The following is a 27366-nucleotide window of genomic DNA, read 5'->3' on the forward strand; positions in this document are numbered from 1 at the left end:
CAGGACCATTTGGAGTGGGTGCCATCTCCTCCACAAACAGACACCTCTCCTATGGATCCACATATCCAATCCTGATTAGAAGGTCAGTCTTTAGAGCCACACTGTTTGAGTTCAAATCCCAGCTCTCCCATTCATTTAACTGTGACCTTAGGCAAGTCTCATAACTTGCCTAGGCCTCTACTTCCTCATCTATAAAATGGCAATAAAAATAATACATACCTACATGGGGTATGGTGAAGACTAACTAAATGAGATGATGTGTGTACCTTGCCTGGCATGCGTTGTGAAGATTGAATTATCTAGTATAATAATTCTAAATTCTATAATCTAATATATAATTCTAGAATTCTAATAATTCTATCTAATATATAATTCTAATGAAGTGCCAAAAGAAAACAGTGCCTGGCGTAAGTAAGTACTATTAAATATTAGTCAATTAATTTGAAACATGATGTCTTCATCAACTAAGTCACCCTGTTCAGGGTTCATTCCAATTCGCCTCTCAAAATGTAGTGTCAAGGGACTTTCCTGACAGTCCAGTGGTTAAGAATCTGCACTTCCATTGCAGGGGGCACAAGTTTGATCCCTGGTCAGGAGCTATCCCGCATGTCACGTGGTATGGCTGAAAAGCAAGTTTAAGAAATTTTTTTTTAAAAAGTAGTGTCAGAATGGACCCAACTCCAGCCTTTGCTGAAATGCTAGACTTCGATTTCAGCTCCACCTCCCTGACTGGCACTAGTTTTTTGAGCAGCTATGTCCTTTTCCCTGAGTTTTTAGTAGAGTTGGAGAGACTTCCCCCAAAAGTCTTCAGGACTGGACCAGCAGCATCTGAATACCTGGGTTACTTGTTAGAAATGCAGAATCTCAGGCCCCACCCCAGACCTGCCTACTCAGAATTTGCATTTTAACAACATTCCCAGGGAACACATGCACACCAAAGTTTGAGAAGCGCTATTTTTGGGGACCCTATGACACATCGATTTTCAAGAGAAAACCAATGAGAGCATCTTAAGCCTTCTCAAGAGATGAGAAGCTTTTCCCCCAGACCTTGGTAGGGGTGGGGGAATGTCAGTGTTGGGATGTCAGGTTGTGTTGGAGGTGGCAGGGGCTTTTCTGCCCTGGTTCAGAGCCAGAAACCTGGCGGGGGGAGAGATGGGGGCTGCTGGCACCAACTCAAGGGATAAAAAGGACTAAAAGAAGAACCCAGCACAGACGTGAGGCTTCTGAAAGCTCCCACAGAAAGGCTAACAGCTCTGTCCTACGGACCTGGGTCAAGGAAGCTTTGTGAGTGTTAGCTGGCCTGGAGCGGCCAGGATAAATTTAGAGATGATGAAAAGGAACCCTTCTTGATGTGGTGAAGAGTCATTTAGTGGGAATCAGGAGGGAAGAGGTCACCAAGTCAGGGATTCTTTAGAGATTATTTCCAGCAAGGGAGGGCCAAAGAGTTAAGAAGCCACCTACTCACATTGCAAAGCAGAGTCAGATCCCTTTATTACCTGCCTATGCTGCCTGAATTTAAATGGGAGAATTCTCTGCTTCTTTACTGTGGCCATAGCTTGGGAATGGTACCCAGAGTTTACCCACCTGCTTGTACAAAATAAGCTACAGGAATAATAAGGAACATATGCTAAAACCTCAACTCTGCTTTTTCCTACCTGGGTGACTCTGGGCAAGTTACTTAACCTGTTTGGGCATCTTGTTTTCTCATCTTTAGAGTGGAAGGAATATCACCTATGTTACATGACTGAAGTAAGGATGAAGTGAGAAAATTCTTATGGCACTGAATGAGATGAAATGTATGCTATGTTAGATTCCTTCCTTGTGTAAAGTGAGATTCACAAGGTCCTGGTTTGGAATTGGGTTTCCTCATACAAAAGAATGTTCTGAGAAGATCAGCTAGGCAGCCCAGAAATATGTTTCCTAATCCTTTCCCGGTTGCTGGTGGGCGAGGTCCTGGGGGCATCTTTTCAAGCAGCATGATCAGTCTTAGCTGGGAATGCTGCCTGCTTTGGCACCTCCCTCTGCAGAAGGCTCAGAGGAAAGGCAGGTGCAGTCTTACTGTCTCTGAAAGCATGACTGGCTCTTAGGAACAGCTGCTCAGGATAATCTGACCCCATGACCATTTAGTATCTGCCACTGAGCAGAAGGGAAGGTCCCCTGGAGAAGGGGCTGGCAGCCCACTCCGGTATTCTTGCCTGGATAATTCCATGGATGGAGGGGTCTGGCAGGCTACGGTCTATGGTGTCACAAAGAGCTGGACGAGAAGTGAGACTGAGCATCCGTGCATGAACTGAGCAGAAGGAGGAACTGGGAATAGGAGAAAGGTAGCGTTCAAAAGCCCTAACCTAAGAGAAGGAAATGGCAACCCACTCCAGTATTCTTGCCTGGAGAATCCCATGGATGGAGGAGCCTGGTGGGCTATAGTCCACGGGGTCGCAAAGAGTCAGTCACGACTGAGTGACTTAACTAACTAAACCTTGACTTAGGATTAGGTCCTGGCTTGTTGTTGGAAAGAACAACATCATGTCCCATAGACTGGACAGATAGCATAGGTGAAATACGCTGAGGGTGTAGAGGCTTCTAGCCTCTTTGTCGGAGAAGGCAAGGGCACCCCACTCCAGTACTCTTGCCTGGAAAATCCCATGGATGGAGGAGCTTGGTGGGCTGCAGACCATGGGGTTGCCAAGAGTCGGAAACGACTGAGCGACTTCACTTTCACTTTTCACTTTCATGCATTGAAGAAGGAAATGGCAACCCACTCCAGTATTCTTGCCTGGAGAATCCCAGGGACGGCGGAGTCTGGTGGGCTGCAGTCCACGGGGTCGCCGTCTATGGGCTGCCATCTGTGGGGTCGCACAGAGTCGGACACGACTGAAGCGACTTAGCAGCAGCAGCAGCCTCTTTGTCCCACCGAGAATGCTTAGGCATTCCATCAAAGTAGCCTTCAATATATTTTTTGCTCCTAATGAGTTATATTTTCACTGTAAAAAGGCAGCGTAGATTCATTTCATGAAGTCTCAGGCTCATGATGAATTTCATGAATTTCAGATTAATTTCATGAATTTCAGATTATTTTATGATTTTGTAATGTGTTAGAATTTTGCCATTAGCCATGTCAGGAAGTGATGACAAAGGCCCTCCTCTACACCAGACACTAGGACGACAGTGACAAATAAGAAGGACAGGCTCCCTGTCCTCAGGCAGCTTACACTCTAATGTGGACAGATAGACTATAGGCAAGTAAGTTAATAACCTAACCAGCTAACTTTGGGCTGTGATCGGTGCACTGAAGGGAATGGACAGAGGAAGTAATTTGATGGAACATGATAGAAAGTGACCCAGGGTGGAGGGGTGGGCATGGTGGGGAGCAAAGAGACCCAAGGAGGTGATATGGCCTCCCAAGGAAGGAATGTTTTTTTAATGTGGCATCAAAAGGACAAGGATAAGCTCAGAGCCAGGCACTGGGAACAGCAAGGATGATGCCCTAAGTGGGCAATGATTTAAGGAAGAGGAAGACCAGTCTGTCTGGGATTCATGAGCAAGGGGAAAACATTATGAATGATGTTGGATTATACAAGATCCTACAGGCTGTAGTAAGAATTTTGTATTTATTCCAATTAAGGAGGCATAATAAGACCTGGATTTTATTTTTACTAGATAACCCTATTGTCATGCAGGGAAGGAATTGAAAGAGGACAGCAAAGTCAGGGTCAGGAAAACCTCTTAGGAAGCTATTGCAAAGTTCAGGGGACAGGTAATGTTGTTTTGATCTAGGTCTTGATAGCAGAAGGAAGATGGTGATAAATTAAATGTTTTAGGGTCAGAGGTGGGCATCGGGCAGGGGGCTGGCAATGGGGAGGGATGAGGGGAAGGGAAGGAATCAGGCGATTCTGGATTTAAATAGATGATGGTTCCATTGACTGAAATGGAGAAGAACAAGTTTAGAAAGAGAACTCAAGACCCGCTGGTGACCCTTAATAAATGTAAATGTCCTTGTGGCCTCATTTGTGGCTTGAGCAGAACTGAGAACTTTCTTGATTTTCTCCAGGCCAGGTAATGTCTTAAGCCCAAGCAGATGTGGTGCCTTCACCGCAAGCAGTCTCAGGGAGGGAGTCATACATCCTGCCTCCTCCCCCGTGACACCTTCCAACTAGAGGTTCCTCCTCGCTCAGCCAGATTTCTCTTGCCACGACTTGTTGTCTGGCCTCATTTCTCTGTCTGCAACTAAGGTGTCAGTGACTTGTCTCATTCTATTTCTCCATTCACTGAAAATCAAACAAGCACAGGGCAGGCTGTGTTCCTGACACGGGGTCTGTCCAGCCCACAACTTGTCACTGGCAGGGACACAAAGCCAGATTGGGGGAGCATGTGAGAGTCGCTGTCCATGCTACTGCCCTGAACATTCCAAGCCCCTCTAAGAACCCATCTGGCAGTGATGATCCTGCTCTGTCCAATTCCTTCTGGACCTGACTTCTATTTCCAGCCTGTGCTGCCTCTTGGGTCATCAGTTCTATATCTTGACTTCCTGTGTATCCTCTGCTTCAATAACTGGAGATGAGATTTCTTTACATATTAAGCTTGATGCACCAAACTGGGGTTATATTCCTCTTAGTAATGATAGTGGCTATTTATTAAGCATTTACTAGGGAACGCACAACCTGCCAAGTGCTTTGCATGCATTATCTCAGTTAAGAACACTGTGAAAAAGTAATAGTATTCCACTTTACAAATGAGACTTGGCGAGCTCTAGCAAGTCGCCTGAGGTCACCCAGCTAACTGAGAGGCGGGCAGGGTTTGACTCCAGGTCACCGTCTCTGATACAGACCCACTGCCCTGGAGGAGAGAAGGCCAAAGTATTGTGGCCTTTCAGTGACCCCAGTGGGTGACTCCTGCACTCTCTGGTGACCAGCCAGGTTAATCTGTGACTGGGGTGGGTGTGACAAGTGATGAGGGTTTGGAGCCTGTTTTTGAAGCAGTGGGGTGGCTAGTGGCTGGGTGTGTTAGTAACTGCTATTACATTCACTTCAGGAGCAATGCACCGACATCTGGTTCTACAAGATCGACAGTGTGGCCGGTGGAAGCTCTGTAGGCATCCAGAGTTCTGACAGTGACTTGGGAAAGCACAGGAGAAAAGAGAGGTTGTTCCAAGTCACAATGTAGCCATATTCCTACTTTATGCTAAATAATAAAGGGTGAAGCTGAAGGCCTCTGTCTCCTCCACAAAGGGCAGGTCTCGGGGCACCCAGGTGGGAAAAGGCAATGCCCTGGGGCAGCTGAGCAGGGCTCCTGTGTGGCCCCTTCTCTCCCACCGCAGAGGGGAGACTCAGCTCCGTGCCCACCCTCATCCCGCAGTGTCTCTCCCCCTTAGTATCTGGGGTCTGATCTGGAAACGTCCCCCTTGTCAAGCACAGCCTGGGAGAGACTCAGGACCTCCTCTGTTTTTGAAGCTCCTGGTAATATGTGCTTTTTAAAGTAAAGAAATATGCAAAACAAGGTTCCTGAAATTGGTTTCTGTTTCTCTATGTTTAACAGAGCAACTCCTTTTAGCACAAAAAATAACTTAATTGTGCTCATCACAAGATCGCTGTAGGATTTATGAATTAATCGTAATTCAGAGAGTCAGAGTTCCTGTGTTCCAGTCAGTGTGTTCCTCTGACAACTGAAGCTCATTTGCAGATCTGGTCGGTAGTGTTTGACGACTGCTGTGAATTACCAGAAGGTGTGACTTGAGCCAAACAGCCCTCCAGGCTTCCCTGTGATAGTCACAAACACAGAGAAAGGGACCGGTTCCAGGCAAAACTCCCACGGGCCAGCAGCATCCCCCCACACACTGCTCTTTCTGCCCTTTCTATAAAATAAACCTTTCAAGTCAGTATCAGCTGATTTCAAAAGAAAAAAAAATTTTTTTTTTAATTCTCTCTTGCTCTAAAAGCAAGACAGAATAAGGAAGGAAATGCTTTAGAAGAACCTAAATGTCTGAGCCTTTATATGTATATTTCACAGCTCTCACGTTTGCCCTGGGATGATGTTAGTGTTATTCAGCCTGTTTGTGTGGCAGTGAAATTATTCATCCAAGGTCACATAGCAAATACAGGATTAAAACCTAGATCCTTTGACTGCAAAGCCTGAGCGTCTTCCAGTCTAATAATGCCATGAAGCCACTCAAAGCCTGGGAGGAGTCCAGTGGGGCTGGAAGGCGGCCTGGGGCGACCACTCTCCTCTGTGCTCCTATGGTGTTGGGGCAGATTTTTGACCTTTCTGGATCTTTTCCCTGTTTCTTTCTCTTCCCGTTTCTTCTCTGGCTGGCTCACCCCCAGTCTACTCCTTGCTTATGATCCTTATTTTTCCATTCACAGCAAAACAGTTCACATCAAGGTAATTGATGGTGAGGCGTATGAGAAAAACAAGAATTACTTCATTGAGATGATGGGCCCCCGCATGGTGGATATGAGTTTTCAGAAAGGTGTAGTACCCTGTCCGCCACACTAACGTTAACACTCTCCTCTCCTCTTCTGTTTCCTACTTCCTCCTATCCATTTGTCTCCTTCTCTTTCCCCTTCTTCTGCCTCTCTGGTTCACCATACCTGTTTCCTTTCTTGTCCTCTCTTTTCCTCTCTCCCTCTCCTCTCTCTGCACCCAGCTCTGTCCTAACACCTGCCAGCCTGTCACATGGTATCATAAGAGGGATGCTCAAGAGCCAGTGGTAACTTTTGTGGGATGAGGAGGTGGATATGGGAAAAAAAGAGAGAGAGAGAGCACTCACCCCAGCCCTGAGAGTATCATACACGAGGCTCTCTGCTTCTCCCAAGTGGTTTAGGGTGCAAGGAAGGAAAAGATAGCGCAGCTCCAGGCAGAAGGGCAGCCCTGGAACACTGGCCCAGCTCTTAGCCGAGGTCCACGGGGCAGCTCTTGTCAGGGCTGATAGTCCCTGGGTACAAACGATCAATATATTTGGATTTGGGTTCTATTTGTGGTTCATCCATTCCTCAAGGCAGGGGAGAGCCGCTTAACTGCCATATCCCTGCGAGCAAGGGTATTTTTCTCTCCCTGACCTTGATTGAGCTGAAAGTACAGGTTTGCGTTCTAGGTCTAGATCAAAGACCTGCCTGTCATATTCTGCTTTCCCTGTGAAGGTCATCTAGGTGTGAAGGCAGTTAGAAGATGGGAGGAGGATTCTGACCTGAGGGGAGGCTCCCCCAAGAAGTCACAGGACTTCTCAGAGTGGGCAGAGCTTCTGCTTCGACTTAAGTGGCCCCATACACCCCAGCCTCCAAGAGACAAGATAGAAAATCCTTTTCTCGGGTGGATCATACTGTGCAGGAGGGCAGAGTCATCAATCGTGTCCCTCCAGACCGTGCCCAGGGTCACAGAGCAAGCACCTCCTTCCCATCCCCCAGCGGAATCCCTGCAGTGGAAAAACAGGCCAGATTCATGTCCTGCAGACAGCCCTAGGGTACCACATCTAGGGTGAAAGAGAGTCCCAGAAAATGTCTCTTGACAATCAGTGATATTTGTCTTTGGTGCACTGAGCAAGGTGTGGAAAGATGTCCAGAAAGTGCTCAAAAGGTCACACACAAGCTCACACACACACACACACACACACACCACAAATCCACAGCAAGTCCTGTGCCCAGCAAAGCACGTTAGATCAGCCTACCACTGTATAGATGACGAAGCCAAGCCTGTCTTCAGAATGCAACAGGAACATCAGAGGTTCTAATGAAACTTTTTACACTATTGTTCGTTAGCACATTTTACTCTTTAGAGAGCATTTAGGTCCCAGGCAAAACAAACAAAATGCAAAATAAAAAGCAGAAAATGACAATTAGGGCTCACTATTAGGACTTCTTGATACCACTGTGGTTCCATGAAGGCAGGAGAAGCCACACAGAGAGATCCAGGCCCACATGGCAACTTCTCCAATGACAGTGGACCTGAACCAGCCTCAGGCCAGTCTGTGAAAGGAAGTGATTTTCATGGAAACTTTGCTTTCCTGTATGATTTGGTTTTAATAGATATTATGCTTTGTTGGGGCTTCCCTGCTAGCTCAGCTGGTAAAGAATCTGCCTGCAGCGTTGGAGACCCTGGTTCAACCCCTGGGTCAGGAAGATTCCCCTAGAGAAGAGATAGGCTACCCAATCCAGTATTCTTTGGCTTCCCTGGTAGCTCAGATGGTAGGGAATCTGCCTGCAATGCGGGAGACCTGGGTTCGATCCCTAGGTTGGGAAGATCCCCTGGAGGAGGGCATGGCAACCCACTCCAGTATTCTTGCCTGGAGAACCCCTATGGACAGAGGAACCTTGCAGGCTACAGCCCATGTGGTTGCAAAGAGTCGGACATGACTGAGTGACTAAGCACGTGCTTTGTTGAGATACCCGGAAATGAGCAGAAACCTCCATCACCATGTCCCCCTGATGCCTAATAATCAGCATTTAAGGAAGTCAGCTTTGAGACACATCACCCCCATGTGATAGAGGTGCAAAGATGATTTAGAATTGATGATTTATGTCATTTTCATCACACTTTTCAGCAGTGCATCAGCTGTAACTATTAAAGGAGTCCCACATCATATTGTGGTTAATACATATTTATTTTACTTCCCACCACTAAAGCCCTTACAAGGTAAAGAATGAAGAAGATGATAGAATTCTGCCTTCCTTCCTTCCTTTCTCTTTCTCTCTGATTTCCCTTTCTCAAAAATACTTTCCTTTTAAGATTTTCTTTATGAGGCTCACATATGAAGTGGGTATAGACACAAGGAAGGGAAACAAGCCCCCAGCTAGATACTGTTGACATTCTCTGTTGTAGAAGAGCCCTGGGCCACCCCCATAGGCCAGCAGTTCACTTACTCTCCAAAGAAATGCCAGTTACCATGTGACACCCAATGGAATGTGCTGCCCAGCTCACTTTGTACTAACCGTCAGCAGGATCGAAAATGACTCCTCCCCATCATCACCCCCCTTCTTCCTTCCCGTTTCCCTCCCATCCTCATGGATCCCTTCCTTTGCCCACTTTCCCTTGCCGTCTGACTCCCTTTCCCTCTCCCTTGTAAGGACAACTCTGACCAAGGAGATAAGAAAAGCTAAGACTATTTTTGACATAAGAACAATATAATCCACCGAGTCCTGTCAAAAGCCACCATGGCGGGACTGGGCTGCATGTGCCAAGAGTGATGGGGAATGATTTTAAAGGCTGTGCTCTGGGTGACCAACCAACCTACCGACCCAGTCGACACTTTCTCTCTTGTTGTCCCTACAGGAAAACCGTAAGGGTTAAAATAGTAGATGAGGAGGAATACGAAAGGCAAGAGAATTTCTTCATTGTCCTTGGTGAACCGAAATGGATGGAACGTGGAATATCAGGTGTGAGATTCTTAAAAAAAAAAAAAAGAACAAACAAAAAGAAAAAAATTTAAACAAGCTGTGAAGCAACAAGAACAAAAAGCAGCTATATTTTTTTCTCCCCTCCCCCCTTTTTTTCTTTTTCTTCCTTCCTCCTTTGGACCAATGGACTTTTTTTATTCTTTTCCCTCCTGTATTCTCGCTCTCACCCTGTTTCGGTATCATCTCTGCCTTCTTAGCCTTAGCTTATTTCCAAGTCCTCCTTGTTCACCTCCTGGGCACAGTGCAGCCCCGACTCCTCATGACCCTGCTGAGTTACTTCCGCCTTGTGTCTCAGTCATCTGATTACCAGTGTCCCCTGCACTTCCTCTTCCACCGCCCACCCCTGCCCCATTTCCCACCCCACACAGAGTCACCTGTAAATGTGCCAACTCCTTGGTGGATGGGGAGGAGAAGATAAAGAAAGGAATGCATGCGATGCATGCCTGTGCCCCTTCCCTGCCTTCTTCTCCTTCTACCCTCCTCTCTCTCTAGCCTGGATTGAATGGGGGAGGGTTTGGGATGGGGGCTGGATCCCGGGTTGCAATGATGCTTTCACAGTCTTCTGCTGCATCTCCCAACCTCCGTGGAGTGCTTGGCAGTTTTTTCACTTGCAGAGTGGCCCATGGGCCCCTTTGCCCTTCATGGAGGTAAGTGTTTTATCTGGCTATTTCACAGTTGGGTAGAGCAAAAACGTGGAAAGGTATACCAGTTGTCAGAGGTCACACCTCTGGGAGTTCTCTGAGGGAAAGCTGGCTTCCAACTTAGTCATGCCATCTGGAACCCTGAGCTGTTCATCCTTCCCTTGACATCCCACCCCATCTCGTTCTACTTCTTGTCTAGCCCAAGGCGGGGTACTTTATTCTGACTGCTTTAGGGTAATGCAGTCCTGAAAGCAGAAAATTGAGTCGGCAAATATGAAGTGATTAACTCCAGGTATGGAAATCACCTCAGCCAGAAAGCCCTGGGAAAAGACTGACACTGGGCCGGCCCAGAGTATGGCCTTTTGGGTTTTCCAGAGTATGGCCTTTTGGGTTTTCCAATAGGAAGGACTCTCAATGGCGTGTTTGGTGTTGATCCTTGAGAAAGAGATGTTGGCCAGTTCACACAAGGCAGCCTTGGCTTGGCATCTGCAAATGAGAGTATCACCCAGGTCTCGAGATAACCCTCATCCCACACCAGAGACGTGGCCTCCTCTCCTCCTATCCTCAGGATCTGCATCTTGGGATACCTGCCTAAGGGACTGATTATGCTGCAACCAAGGTAGATGTCAGGAAAGATTTCTTCCCTTGAAGAAAATGATTGGCAGCTACACCTTTGAAAGTGTTGGAGGAGTATATGTGGGTAAGAATGCTCTTGGGAAATGCCAAGAGGGGGTCATTTAGACTCCCCTTCAGGACACATGTGCTGCTGGGAGCCTCATGGAGGATAGAACAGTGAGACCTACTTGTTTGTCAAAAAAGATGATGCTTCTGCCACTACTTCACATGACAAACAGCAGCATGAAGCCTTTCACTCAAGGACAGATCTAAGATATTCAGATTCACTACATTCCCTAAGGCTTGTGCCCAGGTCTTCTTCTGAGACATGAATGATTGCTCAGTTCCCCTTGTCTTCTGACTCTCTCTGCAGATCTGACTGTTTCTGTGCCCACACTGGTTTGGTCACACCTGGTATTGGAGAACCAGAAGCCCTCTCTGCTTTTCATTATTCATTCTCTTCTTGGCCACCTAATAAGATGTTGCCATGAGGCTGATTCCCAAAGAGTGCTGGAAGAAAAGAGTAATTTCCGTTTCTTCCCGGATTGTGTTCCTGCCACCTGGACTAGTCTCAGAAATTGTCTCAATATCTGCCCTACCTCATTCCCATCTCCTTTCTACATTTACTGTGCATCATCATGATTGGTTGGACACAGCTGACACCTAAAGCTGTTGTAAACTAGCCTCATCAATTTCCATAGTCCCGAGCTACTTATGTGCAAATGAAAGCTGGACAAAGGATCACACAGGGTGGCTGGAAAGAAGGCAGTCTTCTCCAGACAAGAAGAATGAGTTGCAAGTCCATCCATGACTTTATTCTATCAGTGAGGACGCTTTTTTTTTCTGCCTCCCCAGTAAAGACCATTCAACCGCAGGATAAATCTTGTGATCTTCAAGAGACTTGACCAAACACAAAAGCCTATGGCTACTCTTCATTTGAGGACCCCTTTTCACTGCAATGGATTCTGTCCAAGGAGATGTCAGCAGAGCCATGATGGAGTCCAATCCTGGGGGAGGCAGTAGGAGAGAAGACAAGGATTTCATCGAGCTACTGGTGTGATATGCCCCCAGATCTTCCTAGTGACCAAGATGGAAGGTACCAATAGGAAAGGTGTCCATTTTCTGTAGGTTTCTATTGTCTATAGCGTTCATTTTCAGTTTCTTCAGATCTTCCCATATTTTGGCATTAGATCACAAGGTGAAAGGTCATAAAACTTGATTGTCTAGACTCAGAACCAGATGAAACTCCATCCTGGTGTCCAGAATGTCCTGCTGTTCTCCTAGTGAGAAACAACGCAGTGGACATTGCTTTTCATTATCACTGCTGCATGGGAGAGGCTTAGGCACTCAGAAGAGCATAGTATAGTGGGTGCATGGTCAAAGTGACAATTGCATTACAAAGAAAGTAAAATGCTGTATTTGAAATATGAGATTCTATTCTTGGCAAACAAAACAGATTTCAGAGGGGAGATTAAATCCTCCGGACAAACTAGGGGAGGGAATAAGAGGGGTTGAACAGGAAACACAGTTGCCCAGGAGTGGAGGAGGCTTTGGGGTTTAGCAGTGGACAACTGAGAGCAACTCTGAGCAGCACGATCAAGGCTGGCAGGCCTGGGCCTGGACATTGGAAGCCTGTTTGTGCCTTCTCTTACCACATCCATGGGCTCCCCGGAACAAGTTCCAAGTGCTCAGAGTTGGTGTTGTTTCCTGCTTGTCCCTGGGGTATCTGAGCAATCCCCTGACCCTGGGGGATCAACGCAGAGAAAAGCTCAGCTCCAGCTTCTCTCATCAGCCACAGCAGGAAAAACACTCTGGAGGTATCTTGTCTCTCAGTTTGTCTACCTGGATCTCACTGATCCATCCATAACTGTTGAGTGGAAAGTCTCAGATTCATATAGACATGACCAGAAAACAGTGCAGTTCAGCTGACTGAAAGTCCTTTCATTGTGCTAGAGACGATCCTGGTGTTGGGAGGGATGTCTCAGTGAAAACCAGAGCAGCAGGGACTTTTCTGGAAGAGCTGCCCTTTGTCTGGCCTACCTGGGTACACTGATTTGTTTGGGTCTCTACTCTTCTTTTCTTTTTTTTCTACTCTCCACCGGAACCTGGGGGCCAGGAGAGACTCTTCTGTGAAGATCCATAGAAGGAGTAGAATGAGCAGGCTGTCTTTCTAACTATCTGTCTCTCTCTCATCTCAGTGTAGTACAAAGATCCATTGATCCATTGCCCCTTAGAATTCCATATGGGAGAAACCAGAAAAAGCCAACTGCTATTCTCCCTGATTATGTACCATAAAGATTCTGTATCCATATGTGTTTTCAGTGGCTGTGAATATGGAATTGCAGACCTGAGTTGTGTTCTTAGAGATTTTTAGAAGAACCAATTTACAGACACCTTCCCTTGCCCCCTGCCTCACTTATTCCTCATCAATCCCCATCAGTCACCAGCTGCACCAGGAGTATATAGCAGGATATTCCCAGGCTTTTATTTGACAAGAGGCAGGGACTGAGGTGCTGTACTAAGACACCATCAAAGTGAAAATATGGTATGTTACAAGAATTTCTTTTATCTTGAAATCTAGGAGACTTTAGCATAAGTGAAAACTCAGGGGCTAGGAAAGACCTGTGCTGGGTTTATCTTTAACTCAGCTTACCAGACGATTTAGGGACCTTGCATTTTTCATCTCCCATCTGTCAGTAGCTTTCGGTACGACAGTCTATCTGGTCCAGAATATCTAGTCTCTGACGTAGCCTGTCCTTTCTGAAACAAAACACCATTCAGTGATGCAACCCCACAGGATCTGTGGACAATACAATTGCCGAAATAAGTGGCAAATGGCAAACCTCTACTGAACATCTACCCATTGCAATGACTTTGCAGTTGGCTTCACAGTGACTTTGCACAGTAGGTAGAGTTGATGCAACATGGGAGGAGTCCATGGCCTCCAACCTCCAGCCTTTCTCTATAAAATGATACACTGTTCAAGGAAAACATTTTGCAGGATTTATCTTTTCATAAGGTTATTCTCTTAGGGATACTTAAAGCCCTGGTAGGGTTGCAACCTGTACAGTTTGAAGATAACTGGATTCTCACTCCTTTACAGAATGGATGTGATAACCTGATCTCTTAGAAAGTCACGAATGGCCAACTCTGTCTCTACTCCACCTACTTGGTTCCCCCCATCCTCATTCCTCTCTCCGTGGCCCTCAGGGTTGCAGGGAAGCTGTGGGGAAAACTTGCAGCTGCAAGGCCCTGGTGCTCACTGGTCTCTCCAGTAGCCCACACCTCTTGCTGCGGGCTGCTGCGCATGCTCCCACTGCTGCCTTTTGCATGTGGCCACAGTGCTCTCACCCACTAAGCTCACTGCTTCCCTTGTGCTCCTGCGGCCACAAAACCTGGGGACACTTTCAAGATGGGACCTTAATGCTCTTTCCTTTTCTTTCTTCCCTTTGTCTGGTACCAATTTGCAAACAGCGCTCCTGTTATCGCCAGGTAAGAGGTGTCTTCCCCCCGCCCCCATCCCTTTTTCTGCTTCTTGCCAGTGCCATTATTTACTTTAAGGCCAATATCCTTTGCTGTATTTACTAGGAGCTGTGGGCTTAACTTAAGTTCTCCTAAGGACCAGGAGATTTATTTCCCTACCGGAAGTGATTGTGAGGAGGTAGACAATTGCTTGAGCACCATTTCAGTGGATGTGGGTAAAGGCATAGTTGGTCCTCTCTGAGACCAGGAAGAGAACTGAAACTTACTGAAGAAATGGGGGGAGGTCATACACTTCTCCTGTCTTTAATTCCTCTGTCGTCTCATATTGTGGGGCAAGAGAGGATGAGAGTCAGAGCTGACTTTCCTCATAGGATCATGGTGAAATGAGAAAGGAAATACTTCAATCTGGATGGGGTCCAGGGAGAAATAATCAGGAGCTGCTGTGAGAACATGAAAAGTATTTTTTAAGGAATCTGGAATTTTATTGATCCTGAAGATCTTCCATCTCATCATAGCAGAGACCTAAATTTCTAGAACTTTGGTTCATTTGTCATTGATCTTTGAAATCACATGTGCCATGAATGACAAGAAGAATCAGAATATTATGGGGTGAGGGGGCAATTATTTGATTGGATATAGAAATTTGGGAGAATTTATATTGGGGATATTCTTACACAGAATCTAGAGCCTGTCATAGGAAATGTACCAAATATGCTTGCATCCATGTAATCAAATCATAGACAATATCCAACTTGTGAGCAGTTAGGAAGGCATTGCTGGCATATGGGCAACACCATAACTCTTGGTGCAGACAGAGCGAGCTATACAAGGTGTCTCAATATATGTTAAAATAACATTTTACATTTCATCTGTTCTTTGAATGTATAAAAATTGGAAGGTCATTTTAGATGCAAAATATCTTTCAGAATTCACTGATAGTCACCATAGGCTGTACACTGAGTTTGAGAAAGGGGCAGGTTACATAGTAAGGACATTGACCTCCTTGGAGTCATAAACCAAAAAAAAAAAAAAGTAGATAAACTCCTACATTTTCCCCTTCTGGAAAAAATTACTTCAGCTTCCTTCGTTTCTTCCTTCCTCTTATATCAATAAGATAATGACTACCTCCAACTTATATTCCATTCTTATCCCAGGTTTTAATGTCAAAACATTGGGTGTTCCTTCTCCACTTAGCTCATCTTCTCGCCTGAGAAGGCATTTGGGCTTTTTTGTTCTATCTCTTGCCTCTACCCACTACCAGCCACACATACATATGCTCAAAACAGAGATTGTGATTTAATTTAAGCTTCGTTATACTTTTAGCACATTGGCACAGATACCAGTAGAAGCTAAAATAGGAAAAGAAGGTGTCAGTTCCTAGATCTTTCAGTCTGTAAATCTTCAATTTAGGAGCCCTTGGTTAGACTTTAAATTCACTGGAAATCTCAACTCCTTGTTTGGATTTTTCCAGGTGGCCAAGCAAACGTGATTCACACTGCCTCGTGATAAACGGGGAGAAAATGTGTTCAATCTGAGCTATACCTCTAAGCTCAGGGGCCTGGGAGTTAGAGCACTGACTACACTGCCCCATTTCTTTCTGAGAATGTCTGTAGAACATTCATGGTAATCTATTCCAGTCTGGCCTGGCAAGCTCTTCTCTCTTCCAATGTTTGCTTAATCTTCCATCCTATTAATAGGTTCATTCTCTCTTTTCCCCCCTTCCTCCTGCTTTTCCTACATCTAAGCATTTGTTTAGTCATTCTGAATATCAAGGTCACCTGTCATTTATTTTCTACACTCAAAATTGAGAGTTTACATCAACAAGTAATAACACAAGTAAAATCAGAATAATTATGATCTTTAAGGTTTGAGACTTCTCACCCTCTCAAGAAATTAACTTAATTTGAATGTAAAGAAATGATCATTACAGAAGTAAGGCAGGAATTACTACCAAACCAAGATACTAAATCAGAATTGATTTAAAGGCATGTGAATCAATCATTAACAGATATATATAGAGAGAGTACCTCTGTGGGGCTGTGGGAGATCCAAAGATAGAGGATTGGTTATTTGTCAAAGTGATTTCTGCAGAGAGCTAGATGGAAGAACTGACTGTCACCACAGGGCTGGACAGGTCAGTAGCTAGATCAATATCCTGCCAGATGGATACAGTGCTAGATTGATAGCCAGACAAGGGGTTAGACAGGTACATTTATAAGTCACTGGAGAGCTCATTATATTGGGATAAAGTTCTTGTGGCACATGTAAAGTATGACTTGGGGGAAATGGGGAGGAAGGAGTAGAATAATACTGTCACTACTAGGATAGGCATTGTAATATGGTCCCAAAGACCACAAGTAGAGGAAAAGTGTGCCCATGCTTTTAAAGAATCTACATATATATGTTTTTACAAAGGCTTTTAGTCAGAGTGGCTTGTAGTCTGTCTTCTAGGATCCCTGACTTCGTAGCCAGACTTATTTTCAGAATTACCTAATAAGAAGCTCCTATGGACTAAATGAAGTCAGGCTGCAAGAGGGTATATGCTTAGAAATGTACAGGAGGACACTGATCCATGAGAAGTAACTGTTTCCAAAAGTGGTCACCAACACTAGCGGGAGGACAGCACCACGGACAGCTCCCCAGCGTTTTGGGATTGCCCTCTGCCTTTGGAACCAGAAGCACTGAGTAAAACAGCCAGCCCAGGAATCCACTGCACACTCTCTTGCCAGTCTTCATTCAAAACAGCTTTAAAAATTCTTATATAAAACAGACACTCTGCCTGGTTTACGATCTTTCCAGTAAATTATTTTCCTTGCAACCTCGAGAGCTCAAGTCTCACCCCTCAGCATGCTTCACCAATTCCCAAGGTAGAAAGAAAAGAAGACCTTCTTGTCCTCTGACCCATTTTGTCCTTGAGATTACTCAAGGACTAGAAAATTCCCCTGGGAGATTCACTGTGTGGAATAAAAGCAATTAAAGAGCCAAATAAAAGAATTAATTGCATGTAAGAATGTGGACTCGGATGGAAAGAAGTTTAAACAAGCTCTGAAAGAAACAGACTGCCAAGAGCAATTTTCTAATCAAAGGGGAATAAAAAGATTCAATCTCTGTTTCACTTTAATCTAGAAAACACGTCTTCATGGTGAAGTGGTCTTAAAATGGACTCACCGGCTGAAGTGGAAAAAGTTTCTAACTGTTCAACATTTTGAGAAGGGATCATAAATGAGTCGAGATACTGAGGGGCAACTGGGAATGCCTCAGAAAGAAATAAAGGAAGAACTTTCTTTTTGTGTGTTTTTGAACAAGTATTTGTATTTCAGAAGAAATGTGCCTGGTTCCTTAGAAATCCTAGGGCTCTTTCATTTAGAAATCATGACATTTTGGGGGGAGTCTTCCAATTTCTCATTGTGAGGCTAATATTCACTAGTTCAAAATGTAGATATTCCTGGAAACATCCTTCTTTGTCCCTTATAGAATTTATAGTCCTAAGAAGGTTGGAGACAGATGTTAATGTGAGCTAGTGGACATTCCCTTTGGCTGAAATCTGCTTCTGACCCCCCAGGAACCTTTATATGAAGTAGTCATGCCAGTCATGCCCAACAGTTCAAAACTGTTAAAGGTCAAGAGATTTGGCTTTTGTTCCCAGATCTTCAATATCTCATCAAATGTCTTGGGGCTTCATTTGGTGCTGCTTCTGAGAAGATCTTTGGGTCAGGTTTCTGCCCCCACCCCCAAGCCAGGTATAAAATGGAAAGAGGAATGTTAAGCCCAGACATGCAAGGAACCCTTTCATGGTCTGTTTAGCAGCTTATAGAAAGAGGCACTAACAAGTACACAAAACCCCTTCCTCAATAGCTATTTCCTGTATGCTCATTGCCAGTGCCTAATACTTTAAGCTTTATTTAGACTTCCAGGGAATGGCAAATGTGCTAAAGCTCATCTGGTTTTGTTTTGTTGCAGAGGTGACAGACAGGAAGCTGACTGTGGAAGAAGAGGAGGCCAAGAGGATAGCAGAAATGGGAAAGCCAATATTGGGTGAACACCCCAAACTAGAGGTCATCATTGAAGAGTCCTATGAGTTCAAGGTCAGGCCATAAGTGAGATGTAACTGAATAATAGAATAATGAGGTGGGAGGTAAAAGACCTGGAGTTTTGTTCTAATGTCACCGCTGAATACATAAAGTTGAAACTGGACAAATCACTTACCCATCCCAGTCTCAGTTTTCCCATTTGTAACATGGAACAAGCAGTGCTGGTCATTTGTAACTTAGGAACAGTGAGGAAGTGTTACAGGGCCTATGGAACAAATGAGCTGTAATACCCCTGAAGTATCATCACTATTTAATTGTATTTTTAAAACAAAGATACTGAAATTCACTACCCCAGGTCTAGGTTCATTGACATCATTAGTGTTATTCTCTATTGTATTGCTTTAAATATCCAATGTCAGCAGTCACAACCAAAGAAGAGGACAGTAGAAGGACTATGCCAGAAGATGCCCCCTGAGGCCATTTCATGCATAACTTTCAGAACCCACGTGGAGCCCCCTGGAGTGCAGGGTATCTTTCATCCCCACAAAGTGCCAAATTCTTCAATGGTTCTGAGCATTCTGACCTCATGGTTCCAAGTTTTAATCTCCCTGACAGACTACCGTGGACAAGCTGATTAGGAAGACAAACCTGGCCTTGGTCGTGGGGACCCATTCGTGGAGGGACCAGTTTATGGAGGCCATCACTGTCAGTGCAGGTAAGAGGGTCTCGAGATGGACACAGGATTTGCTGGGAGGAGCAGGAAGCTCCAGAGAAGCAGGAACACAGACATGGCAACAGCTCACCCATCTCAGGAAGGGCCTTAGTGGCCAGCCTTCCCAGCTCTTACCCTAGATGTCTGTCTTTTCACTGGGTCACTTTGGAAGACAACTGTGGGGGTGACTAAAAGAGCATGGCTCTCTCTGCTTTCAGACCCTGGTTCTGCTGTGTGAAGAGCCTCCCAGGGGCCTTAGTGGTAAAGAATCTACCTGCCAATGCAGCAGGTGCCAGAGATGCACGTTCAATCCCTGGGTCAGGAAAATCCCCTGGAGAAGGAAATGGCAGCCCACTCCAGTATTCCTGCCTGAAAAATCTCATGGACAGAGGAGCCTGGTGGGCTACAGTCCATGGGGTCACAAAGAGTTGGACACGATTGAGCACACATGCATGCTATGTAAACTGAGACAAGCTATCTTCCCTGTGTTTCAGTTTTGTCACCCAAAAAAGGAACTATTGCTACCCTTCTTTCTCAGCGAAGAGAGTAGAAAGCTACAGAGGCTGGTACTAAATAGAAACTTAAGAAATTCTGGTTTTCATCATTCCATCATCTTGTTGAGGCAGTCCTCCTTTTCTGTAAAGTGGGAGACTATTCTGATTTAGAGATGTGCGGGTCTGAGGTTTGTAAAAACTTTGCATTGACTGACAGACCTCTGCCCTGGATGATACCAGACCTCTCCTTGGCACTTAGTGACAGGTTTCCTCAGTGGAGACCCATAGCACAGCCAGCATCCCAGAGGCTACATGCAGGTTGGCATGGGGAAGGAGGGGTCTCATCACCCCCAGCAGAAGTGCCTCTCAGCACCACAGAGGCCTTCTGTGCTGGCCAGCACTCCGGGCCCTGTCTCTTTCCATGAAGCTTTGTTGTCATAGCAACCCACCGGGTCACATCCCTGAGGTCCCAGCACCACAGCCAAAGTACAGACAGGAAGAGAGGGCCACTGCTGCTGTGTTCACTGCCCCACTTTTTCTGTCCCCTGATTCCAGACTCCCCCTCTTATGACCTTACTTTGCCCCCAAAGGGACAATGAGCGGACTATCAGCCACATAATCTAACGTTCTCCTTTTTCAAATGAGGGAATGGAAAGAAAAAGGTTCGGAAAGAAAAAGGGATTGATGCCAGGTTCCAGATTGTCTTCATGGCAAAGATGCACTTGGAGCCCAAGTGCCCGGAATCCTGCTTCTGCAGGTCATGTCGAAACATGAGAGAGCCTGCCCTTGACTGAGCTACAGCGCACCCTCTCCTCCTGGACTGCAGAATGGGCAACTCTGCCCGCGTTTCCTGGCAAGGACAAACCGGGACCAGCCCGGCTCCATCCCACGGGATATTTGGAGAGTGGCAAACCTGTGTGCGAGTCAAGAAGCAACATAACCGGACGTGGAACCAAGGACTGGTTCAAAATTGGGAACGGAGTACGTCACAGCTGTATAATGTCACCCTGCTTATTTAATTTATATGCAGAGTACATCATGCAAAATGCTGGATGAAGCACAAGCTGGAATCAAGATTGCCGGGAGAAATACCAATAACCTCAGATATGCAGATGACACCACCCTTATGGCAGAAAGTGAAGAGGAACTAAAGAGCCTCTTGATGAAGGTGAAAAAGGAGAGTGAAAAATCTGGCTTAAAACTCAATGCAAACTAGTACAGCCGCTATGGAGAACAGTGTGGAGATTTCTTAAAAAACTGGAAATAGAACTGCCATATGACCCAGCAATCCCACTTCTGGGCATACACACCGAGGAAACCAGATCTGAAAGAGACACGTGCACCCCAATGTTCATTGCAGCACTGTTTATAATAGCCAGGACATGGAAGCAACCTAGATGCCCATCAGCAGATGAATGGATAAGGAAGCTGTGGTACATATACACCATGGAATATTACTCAGCCATTAAAAAGAATTCATTTGAATCAGCTCTAATGAGATGGATGAAACTGGAGCCCATTATACAGAGTGAAGTAAGCCAGAAAGATAAAGACCAATACAGTATACTAATGCATATATATGGAGTTTAGAAAGATGGTAACGATAACCCTATATGCAAAACAGAAAAAGAGACACAGATGTACAGAACAGACTTTTGGACTCTGGGAGAAGGCGAGGGTGGGATGTTTCGAGAGAACAGCATCGAAACATGTATATTATCAAGGGTGAAACAGATCACCAGCCCAGGTTGATGCATAAAACAAGTGCTTGGGGCTGTGCACTGGGAAGACCCAGAGGAATCGGGTGGAGAGGGAGGTGGGAGGGGGGGTCGGGATGAGAAATACATGTAAATCCATGGCTGATTCATGTCAATGTATGACAAAAACCACTACAATATTGTAAAGTAATTAGCCTCCAACTAATAAAAATAAATGGGAAAAAAAAACTCAACATTCAGAAAATGAAGATCATGGCATCCGGTCCCATCACTTCATGGCAAATAGATGGGGAAACAGTGGAAACAGTGACAGATTTTTTTTCCTTTGGTCTCCAAAATCACTGCAGATGGTGACTGCAGCCATGAAACTAAGACACTTGCTTCTTGGAAGGAAAGCTATGACCAACCTAGATAGCATATTAAAAAGCAGAGACACTGCTTTGTCAATAAAGGTCCATATAGTCAAAGTTATGGTTTTTCTAAGTAGTCAAATATGGATGTGAGTGTTGAGCCATAAAGAAGACTGAGCGCTAAACAGTTGATGCTTTTGAACTGTGGTGTTGGAGAAAACTCTTGAGAGTCCCTTGGACTGCAAGGAGATCCAACCAGTCAGTCCTAAAGGAAATCAACCCTGAATATTCATTGGAAGGACTGAAACCAAAGCTGAAGCTCCAATACTTTGGCCACCTGATGCAAAGAGCAGACTCATTAGAAAAGACCCTGATGCTGGAAAAGATTGAAGGCAGAAGCAGAAGGGGATCACAGGATTAGATGGTTGATGGCATCACCGACTCAATGGAAATGAGTTTGAGCAAACTCCAGGAGATAGTGAAGGACAGGGAAGCCTGGCATGCTGCAGTCCATGGGGTCAGACTTGAGTTAGTGGCTGAACAACAACTGACTCCCCGGGATGCTCACATGATCTGGAATGTGTCTTACTGTGGATGGATAATGACCAGAACCACGTGGGTATTGCAGCAGTCATGTCAGGAAAATTAGGAGCCCCACGGGTGTCCAGTGAAGAGTGGGCTCACAGCTCTCGCTTTTCTTCACCTAAACAATCCCATGCCTTCTCCTTCTTCCTCCCTCTCTTCTCCACTGCCCTGTCCTTTTCACGTTCCCACATTCTATCTCTTTCTCTTCTTTCTTACTGTTCCCTCTCTCCCACTCTCTCACTCTCCCTGCATTCAAATTGACTAGTGGGGCATCCCGATGCATTTTCTCTTTCCCTCCTGTTTTCGGGTGCCTGCACCAGCTGCCCAGGAGACAGCTGGCATCTCCGTGCAGCCAGTGATGCTCCTGATGTGGGTTGGACTTGACTTCCTCATGAATGAGGATCTGACCCTGCTGCCCGCTTGTCTTGCCTTCAGCAGGGGACGAGGATGAGGATGAGTCGGGCGAGGAGAGGCTGCCTTCCTGCTTTGACTACGTCATGCACTTCCTCACGGTCTTCTGGAAGGTGCTGTTTGCCTGCGTGCCCCCCACAGAGTACTGCCACGGCTGGGCCTGCTTCGTTGTCTCCATTCTCATCATCGGCATGCTCACCGCCATCATCGGGGACCTGGCCTCCCACTTCGGCTGCACCATTGGCCTCAAGGACTCAGTCACGGCTGTTATTTTTGTGGCATTTGGCACCTCGGTGCCAGGTGAGAGTGAGGGGGGGCTTGGATTTGCAAAGGGGACATTACCTAGTTCAAGTGAGCCCTCCAATTTGCTTCATTATCTTCCCTACCATCTCAGATATGAGCTTAACAGAGCCTCTACCTCTAAGGTGCATGAAGGTCAACCCAAGGGACCCCTGCTACCATTAAGAATGATCGTTAACATTTCTTGAGCACTTCTGATGTGTCAGGTGGTATGTATGCTAAGCAACTTACCTGTTTTAGCCCTGTAACCCTCACCCAAACCTTATTCAATAAGGAGAGTTATTATCCCCACTTGACAGATGAGGAAACTGAGGCCCAGAGAGATTAAATCACTTGCTGAACTCGGTGACCCACTTTCTTAACCTCCGCATCAGACGAGTAGGCCATGTCCCTCTGGCTGCAGATTAACCTGCTTGGAGACGTGCAGAAGAAACGCCCGCAGGCCTGCTCTGCTTAGGACACCTGTAAATACCAAGTGTCTCCCAGCAGGACAGGTGAAGGAAGCTTCACGGGCTCTTGTCCTTCATATTATGAATCACATTTTTTTTTTCTCATAAACACCTAGAGATGAATAGAGACAGACATGCCTTTATTCATTCGTTAGACAAATGTTTACTGAGCCTGATACAGTTTTGTGCTGGTTGCCGGGACTGTAATGGGAAACACACTTAACTTTCCTCTCCAAGTGAAGTTTATAATCTAATGAAGGAGGCCACATTCAACTATGATCATTCAAATCATCTCAATAAGTTTGATGATGAAAACGTACAGGCACTGTGCAAGTATGGACAAGGGGGACCTCAGCTGGGCTGAGAAGGCAAGCAGGGGTAAGCAGGTAGAGAGGGGCTACATTAGCTCAAGTTCCTTACTTAGTTCAGTTGGGGCCTCCAGAGTGTCTGAACCCCAAATTCCTACCAAGGAGCTGGCCTCCCAATTGTGGTAGGAAGACAGAGACAGCCCCTTCCTATGGAAAGGCTGAGCCAAATCTCATCAGACAGGACTCTGCTGGCTGGAAACCCTTCTTGTGCCAAGAAAGCATATCCTTCTGGAGAGTAACTGAGTCTGCATCACACTCTGGAGAAGCCACTTCCCCAGACCCCAGCACAGAACAGTGGAATTATTTGTACATTAATGATGCAAAAGGTTTGGCTATCATGGGAATGCATGGAGTGGTAGGAAATTAAATGGATAATTGAGGGAAAGCTTTGTGGGAGAGATACCCTGTGATTTACCTCTGTTCTCTGGGGCCTCGAGGAACTATCAGAGGGGAAGGAGCAGATATGGGTAAAAGGAACAGAGGTGGGAAGAAGGTGCAGAGGATCAGAAGTTAAAAATATAAGAAGGCAAGGTCACAGGCAAGAAAAGACAAGAGGTTTTCTTGGGGACAATATTGGCAATGAGGAGGCAGGCTGGGCAAGGGAGAGCTTGGGGCTTGTCCAAGATCTTGCAGTGGGTGCAGAGAACAGCTGGTCGCATTAGGGGCTTGAAGGTGATGCTGTGGTCCACTCAGCTGATTTGTGGCTTTGGCTGAAGCTGTTTGGATGTCGGGTGAAGCTATGGAAACGGCTCTCAGATGAGGGTTTTCAGGTCAAATCTCTTGCTAACTTACCTTGAGTAGATTCCTTGACCCTAATTTTTCCTAACTTGTCAAATAAAAGGGTGGTTGTCCATCCTTCCAGTGCCTATAATCCATACCAACCTCTAAAGTCCAATAGCCTTAGAGGCCCTGTGCTCTGTATGCAAACTGCGAATCCTGAGCCCTGTCATTCTTGAGCCAAGGATCTCCCCATCATTAGTCCCTACATCTCCCCTTGTGTCCTCTGTCCCCATAAATCCAGCCCTTAGCACAATACTAAGCCCATGGGCTCAATCACAGTCTGTTTTGAACGTAAATGTCCCACGTGACAGGGGAAATCAGGCACGTATTCTAAGCAGCTTCCCTGGATGTCAGAGTTCCCTGGGAGATATTACGGGAAAGCACACCCTCCTTACAGAAGTAGTCAGAAGGGAACCATAAAAGCCACTCAGTAAATATCAGGACCAGAAGGACCCTTGGGAACCTTTCAGGCTCAGGCATATTAGGAATGGAAGCCCAGAGAAGTAAGGTGACCAGCCCAAGGCCACACAGTTTATTAACAGTGCAGCAGGGAGTAGCCCCCAGCCCCCTGCCTCTCACTCCTAAGGCTCAGCCTGCTGGCCCCAGCTGCCTTTCGGCCTCTCTCCACGGAAGGCCCTCCACGTCTCAGCCTCCCCACCGGCTCTCACTGTCTCTGCCTCTTTCCAGATACATTTGCCAGCAAAGCGGCTGCCATCCAGGACGTGTACGCAGACGCCTCCATCGGCAACGTCACGGGCAGCAACGCCGTCAACGTCTTCCTGGGCATTGGCCTGGCCTGGTCCGTGGCCGCCATCTACTGGGCCCTGCAGGGACAGGAGTTTCACGTGTCGGCCGGCACACTGGCCTTCTCTGTCACCCTCTTCACCATCTTCGCGTTCGTGTGCATCAGCGTGCTCTTATACCGCCGGCGGCCCCACCTGGGCGGGGAGCTGGGCGGCCCTCGTGGCTGCAAGCTGGCCACAACTTGGCTCTTTGTGAGCCTGTGGCTTCTCTACATACTCTTTGCCACGCTGGAGGCCTACTGCTACATCAAGGGGTTCTGAGTCACAGAACGAGGCCTCCGGCCGGGCAGGCCTGCAGCTTCTCCCCAGAGAAGGGCATGTCCCCACCCATGACCTCTGGGGGATGAGCCATACCCCGGAGAGGCAGCCTCAGGACCTGAGCCGCAGGAGCATCACCGGACTGGGCCCCGGCAGTGAACTGAAAGGGCAGAGTCCATCCGTCCAGTGGAACAGACAAAATACCCACTTGGCAAAATATTTAATTCAATCCACACCAACGACAGCAACAGATCCACCTCCAGCCTGTCTTCCCGCCGTGTCCCTGACCCATAGCAAAGTCAGACCCTCTCGCCACCTTCTCTTCCACCTTCTTCTGACTATTCCTTTGCTTTCTAACTTTCCTTGGCGGGGGGACAGGATTTCTCCTGTCTGTCCAGTTTAACACATCACCATCCTCTCACTCCGCCCACGAGGCGTGAAAATGAGTCCTGTCCCCGTGGCTGGCTCGGGGATCTCTGTTCATCATCGTCAGTATCATGGTTGCTTTCGTTTTCCCACCAGGTTTTGCTCATCATTTGTGTGTCCACCTTGTCTTTTCTCTCTGAGGTTAGTGATGACGGTGCTGCGAAGGAGCTCAAGGTCTGAGCCGACGGGCAGAGGCCTGAACTTTCAGACACATCCTTTCCCCGACTCTCCCTGGGTAACCTCTGTCTCCTGCTCCATCAAGTTCCTGTTCCCTTTCTCCTTTTATCCTCTGCCTTCTTGAATGGACTGTGGTGTCTGGGTGGTGGTAAGTTCGCACACCCGCGAAGGCTGGAGCAGGAACAGCTTTATCTCAAGCTTCTGTCAAGATCCAGTTTACAACAAGAAGTCCTTGTTCTCTTCCCTGCCCAAGCCTTTCAGATTCTGTCTGTCTCACTGCATCAGTGTCTGGATGTTTACCCCTCTGCAGGAAGACCCACCAAGCAGGAGCTAGGGGATGAAAATAGAAATAGAATATGATGACAGAGGGCAGCTAGGAAAGCAGAAGAGCTATATGCCTTCTAGTACATCTCTGGCTTTGCATCTGAGGCAGGAGAGAAGCGATGTCCACCTAGTGGGATCTGTAGGGAAAAGATTCTATTGAAAATGTCAGTGATTCTGAGAGATGTCAGCTTCACCACTCCCTCACTTCCTAGCGCACCAGACTAAGAGCTTTGACTCTATTTCTTGATTTCCTGCAAAAACTTAGAAGTTTATAAGAAAATGAGGGCTTCACGTCTCCTGGACTCTTGGGTCATGTTTGAAAGGATTTTCACAGGACAGGGATTGGAATTCCTCATCTCTCCCACATTCCTGCTTGGTTTTAAACCTCTTGAAACTCTTTTTCCAGCCTGTGGGCTATTTCTTGCCCCAGTAGGAGGAATCTTAGCTGCCATAATTCCATGGAGCCTGGGTTTATAGAGAGATTGCCATGCCCTACAGACCTTTTCCCAACAAATTTTGAAAGAACCTGGCTTTAAAACACACACACACACACACACACACACACACACACATATATAATCACCAAAAGACTGCCCACAGATCTTTAGGCTTTCTGCATTGACATAAATACATTTTTTAAGGGAAAAGAAGAAATGAAAAACACCTGTTTAATTTTAAACACATTTTTTAAGAAAACAAATAACTGAAAAAGAAACCGTGTTCATGTCATAAGCTATGTTGACAGTTGCCAGTGGAAATGTTGGGTTGGTTTAAAAAAAAAAAATAAAAGCTATACTTATATCTCTCTGAAGACAGCTTGCTTCTCCCAATGTTGCTTCAGGAAAAGGTCCAGGGGGCCACCTTGGGTTCCTTCTGGGGCTGTAGTGGTTGAGGTGAAAGTGTCATCTCCTATTTGTATCTCCTGTTTGTACATGTCATCTCCTTAGATGCCCGTGTGCCAAACCTAGGAATTTTAAAGCAAAAAAAAAAAAAAAATGCTTCAGGGAAATGCCACCTGTCAAAATCTGGATTTTAAGAGGCTGGAGGACATGAGAGGT

At 46.2% G+C, this 27366-nt stretch overlaps 1 protein-coding gene across 1 annotated transcript in view; it reads left to right on the forward strand.

Annotated features, from left to right (window-relative positions):
* Positions 1 to 27066, forward strand: part of SLC8A3 (solute carrier family 8 member A3) — a 202205-nt gene extending 175139 nt beyond the window's left edge. Inside the window, exons 3-7 of the mRNA XM_061156779.1 lie at positions 9259 to 9362; positions 18083 to 18207; positions 18769 to 18868; positions 22448 to 22723; positions 25008 to 27066. Of these exons, the coding sequence (XP_061012762.1) occupies positions 9259 to 9362; positions 18083 to 18207; positions 18769 to 18868; positions 22448 to 22723; positions 25008 to 25384 (982 nt within the window). The 3' untranslated portion in view covers positions 25385 to 27066. The remainder of the gene's footprint in view (positions 1 to 9258; positions 9363 to 18082; positions 18208 to 18768; positions 18869 to 22447; positions 22724 to 25007) is intronic.
* Positions 27067 to 27366: the final 300 nt, after the last annotated feature.

Source organism: Dama dama, chromosome 12 (genome assembly GCF_033118175.1).
Source record: "Dama dama isolate Ldn47 chromosome 12, ASM3311817v1, whole genome shotgun sequence".
Classification (NCBI taxonomy): Eukaryota; Metazoa; Chordata; class Mammalia; order Artiodactyla; family Cervidae; genus Dama; species Dama dama.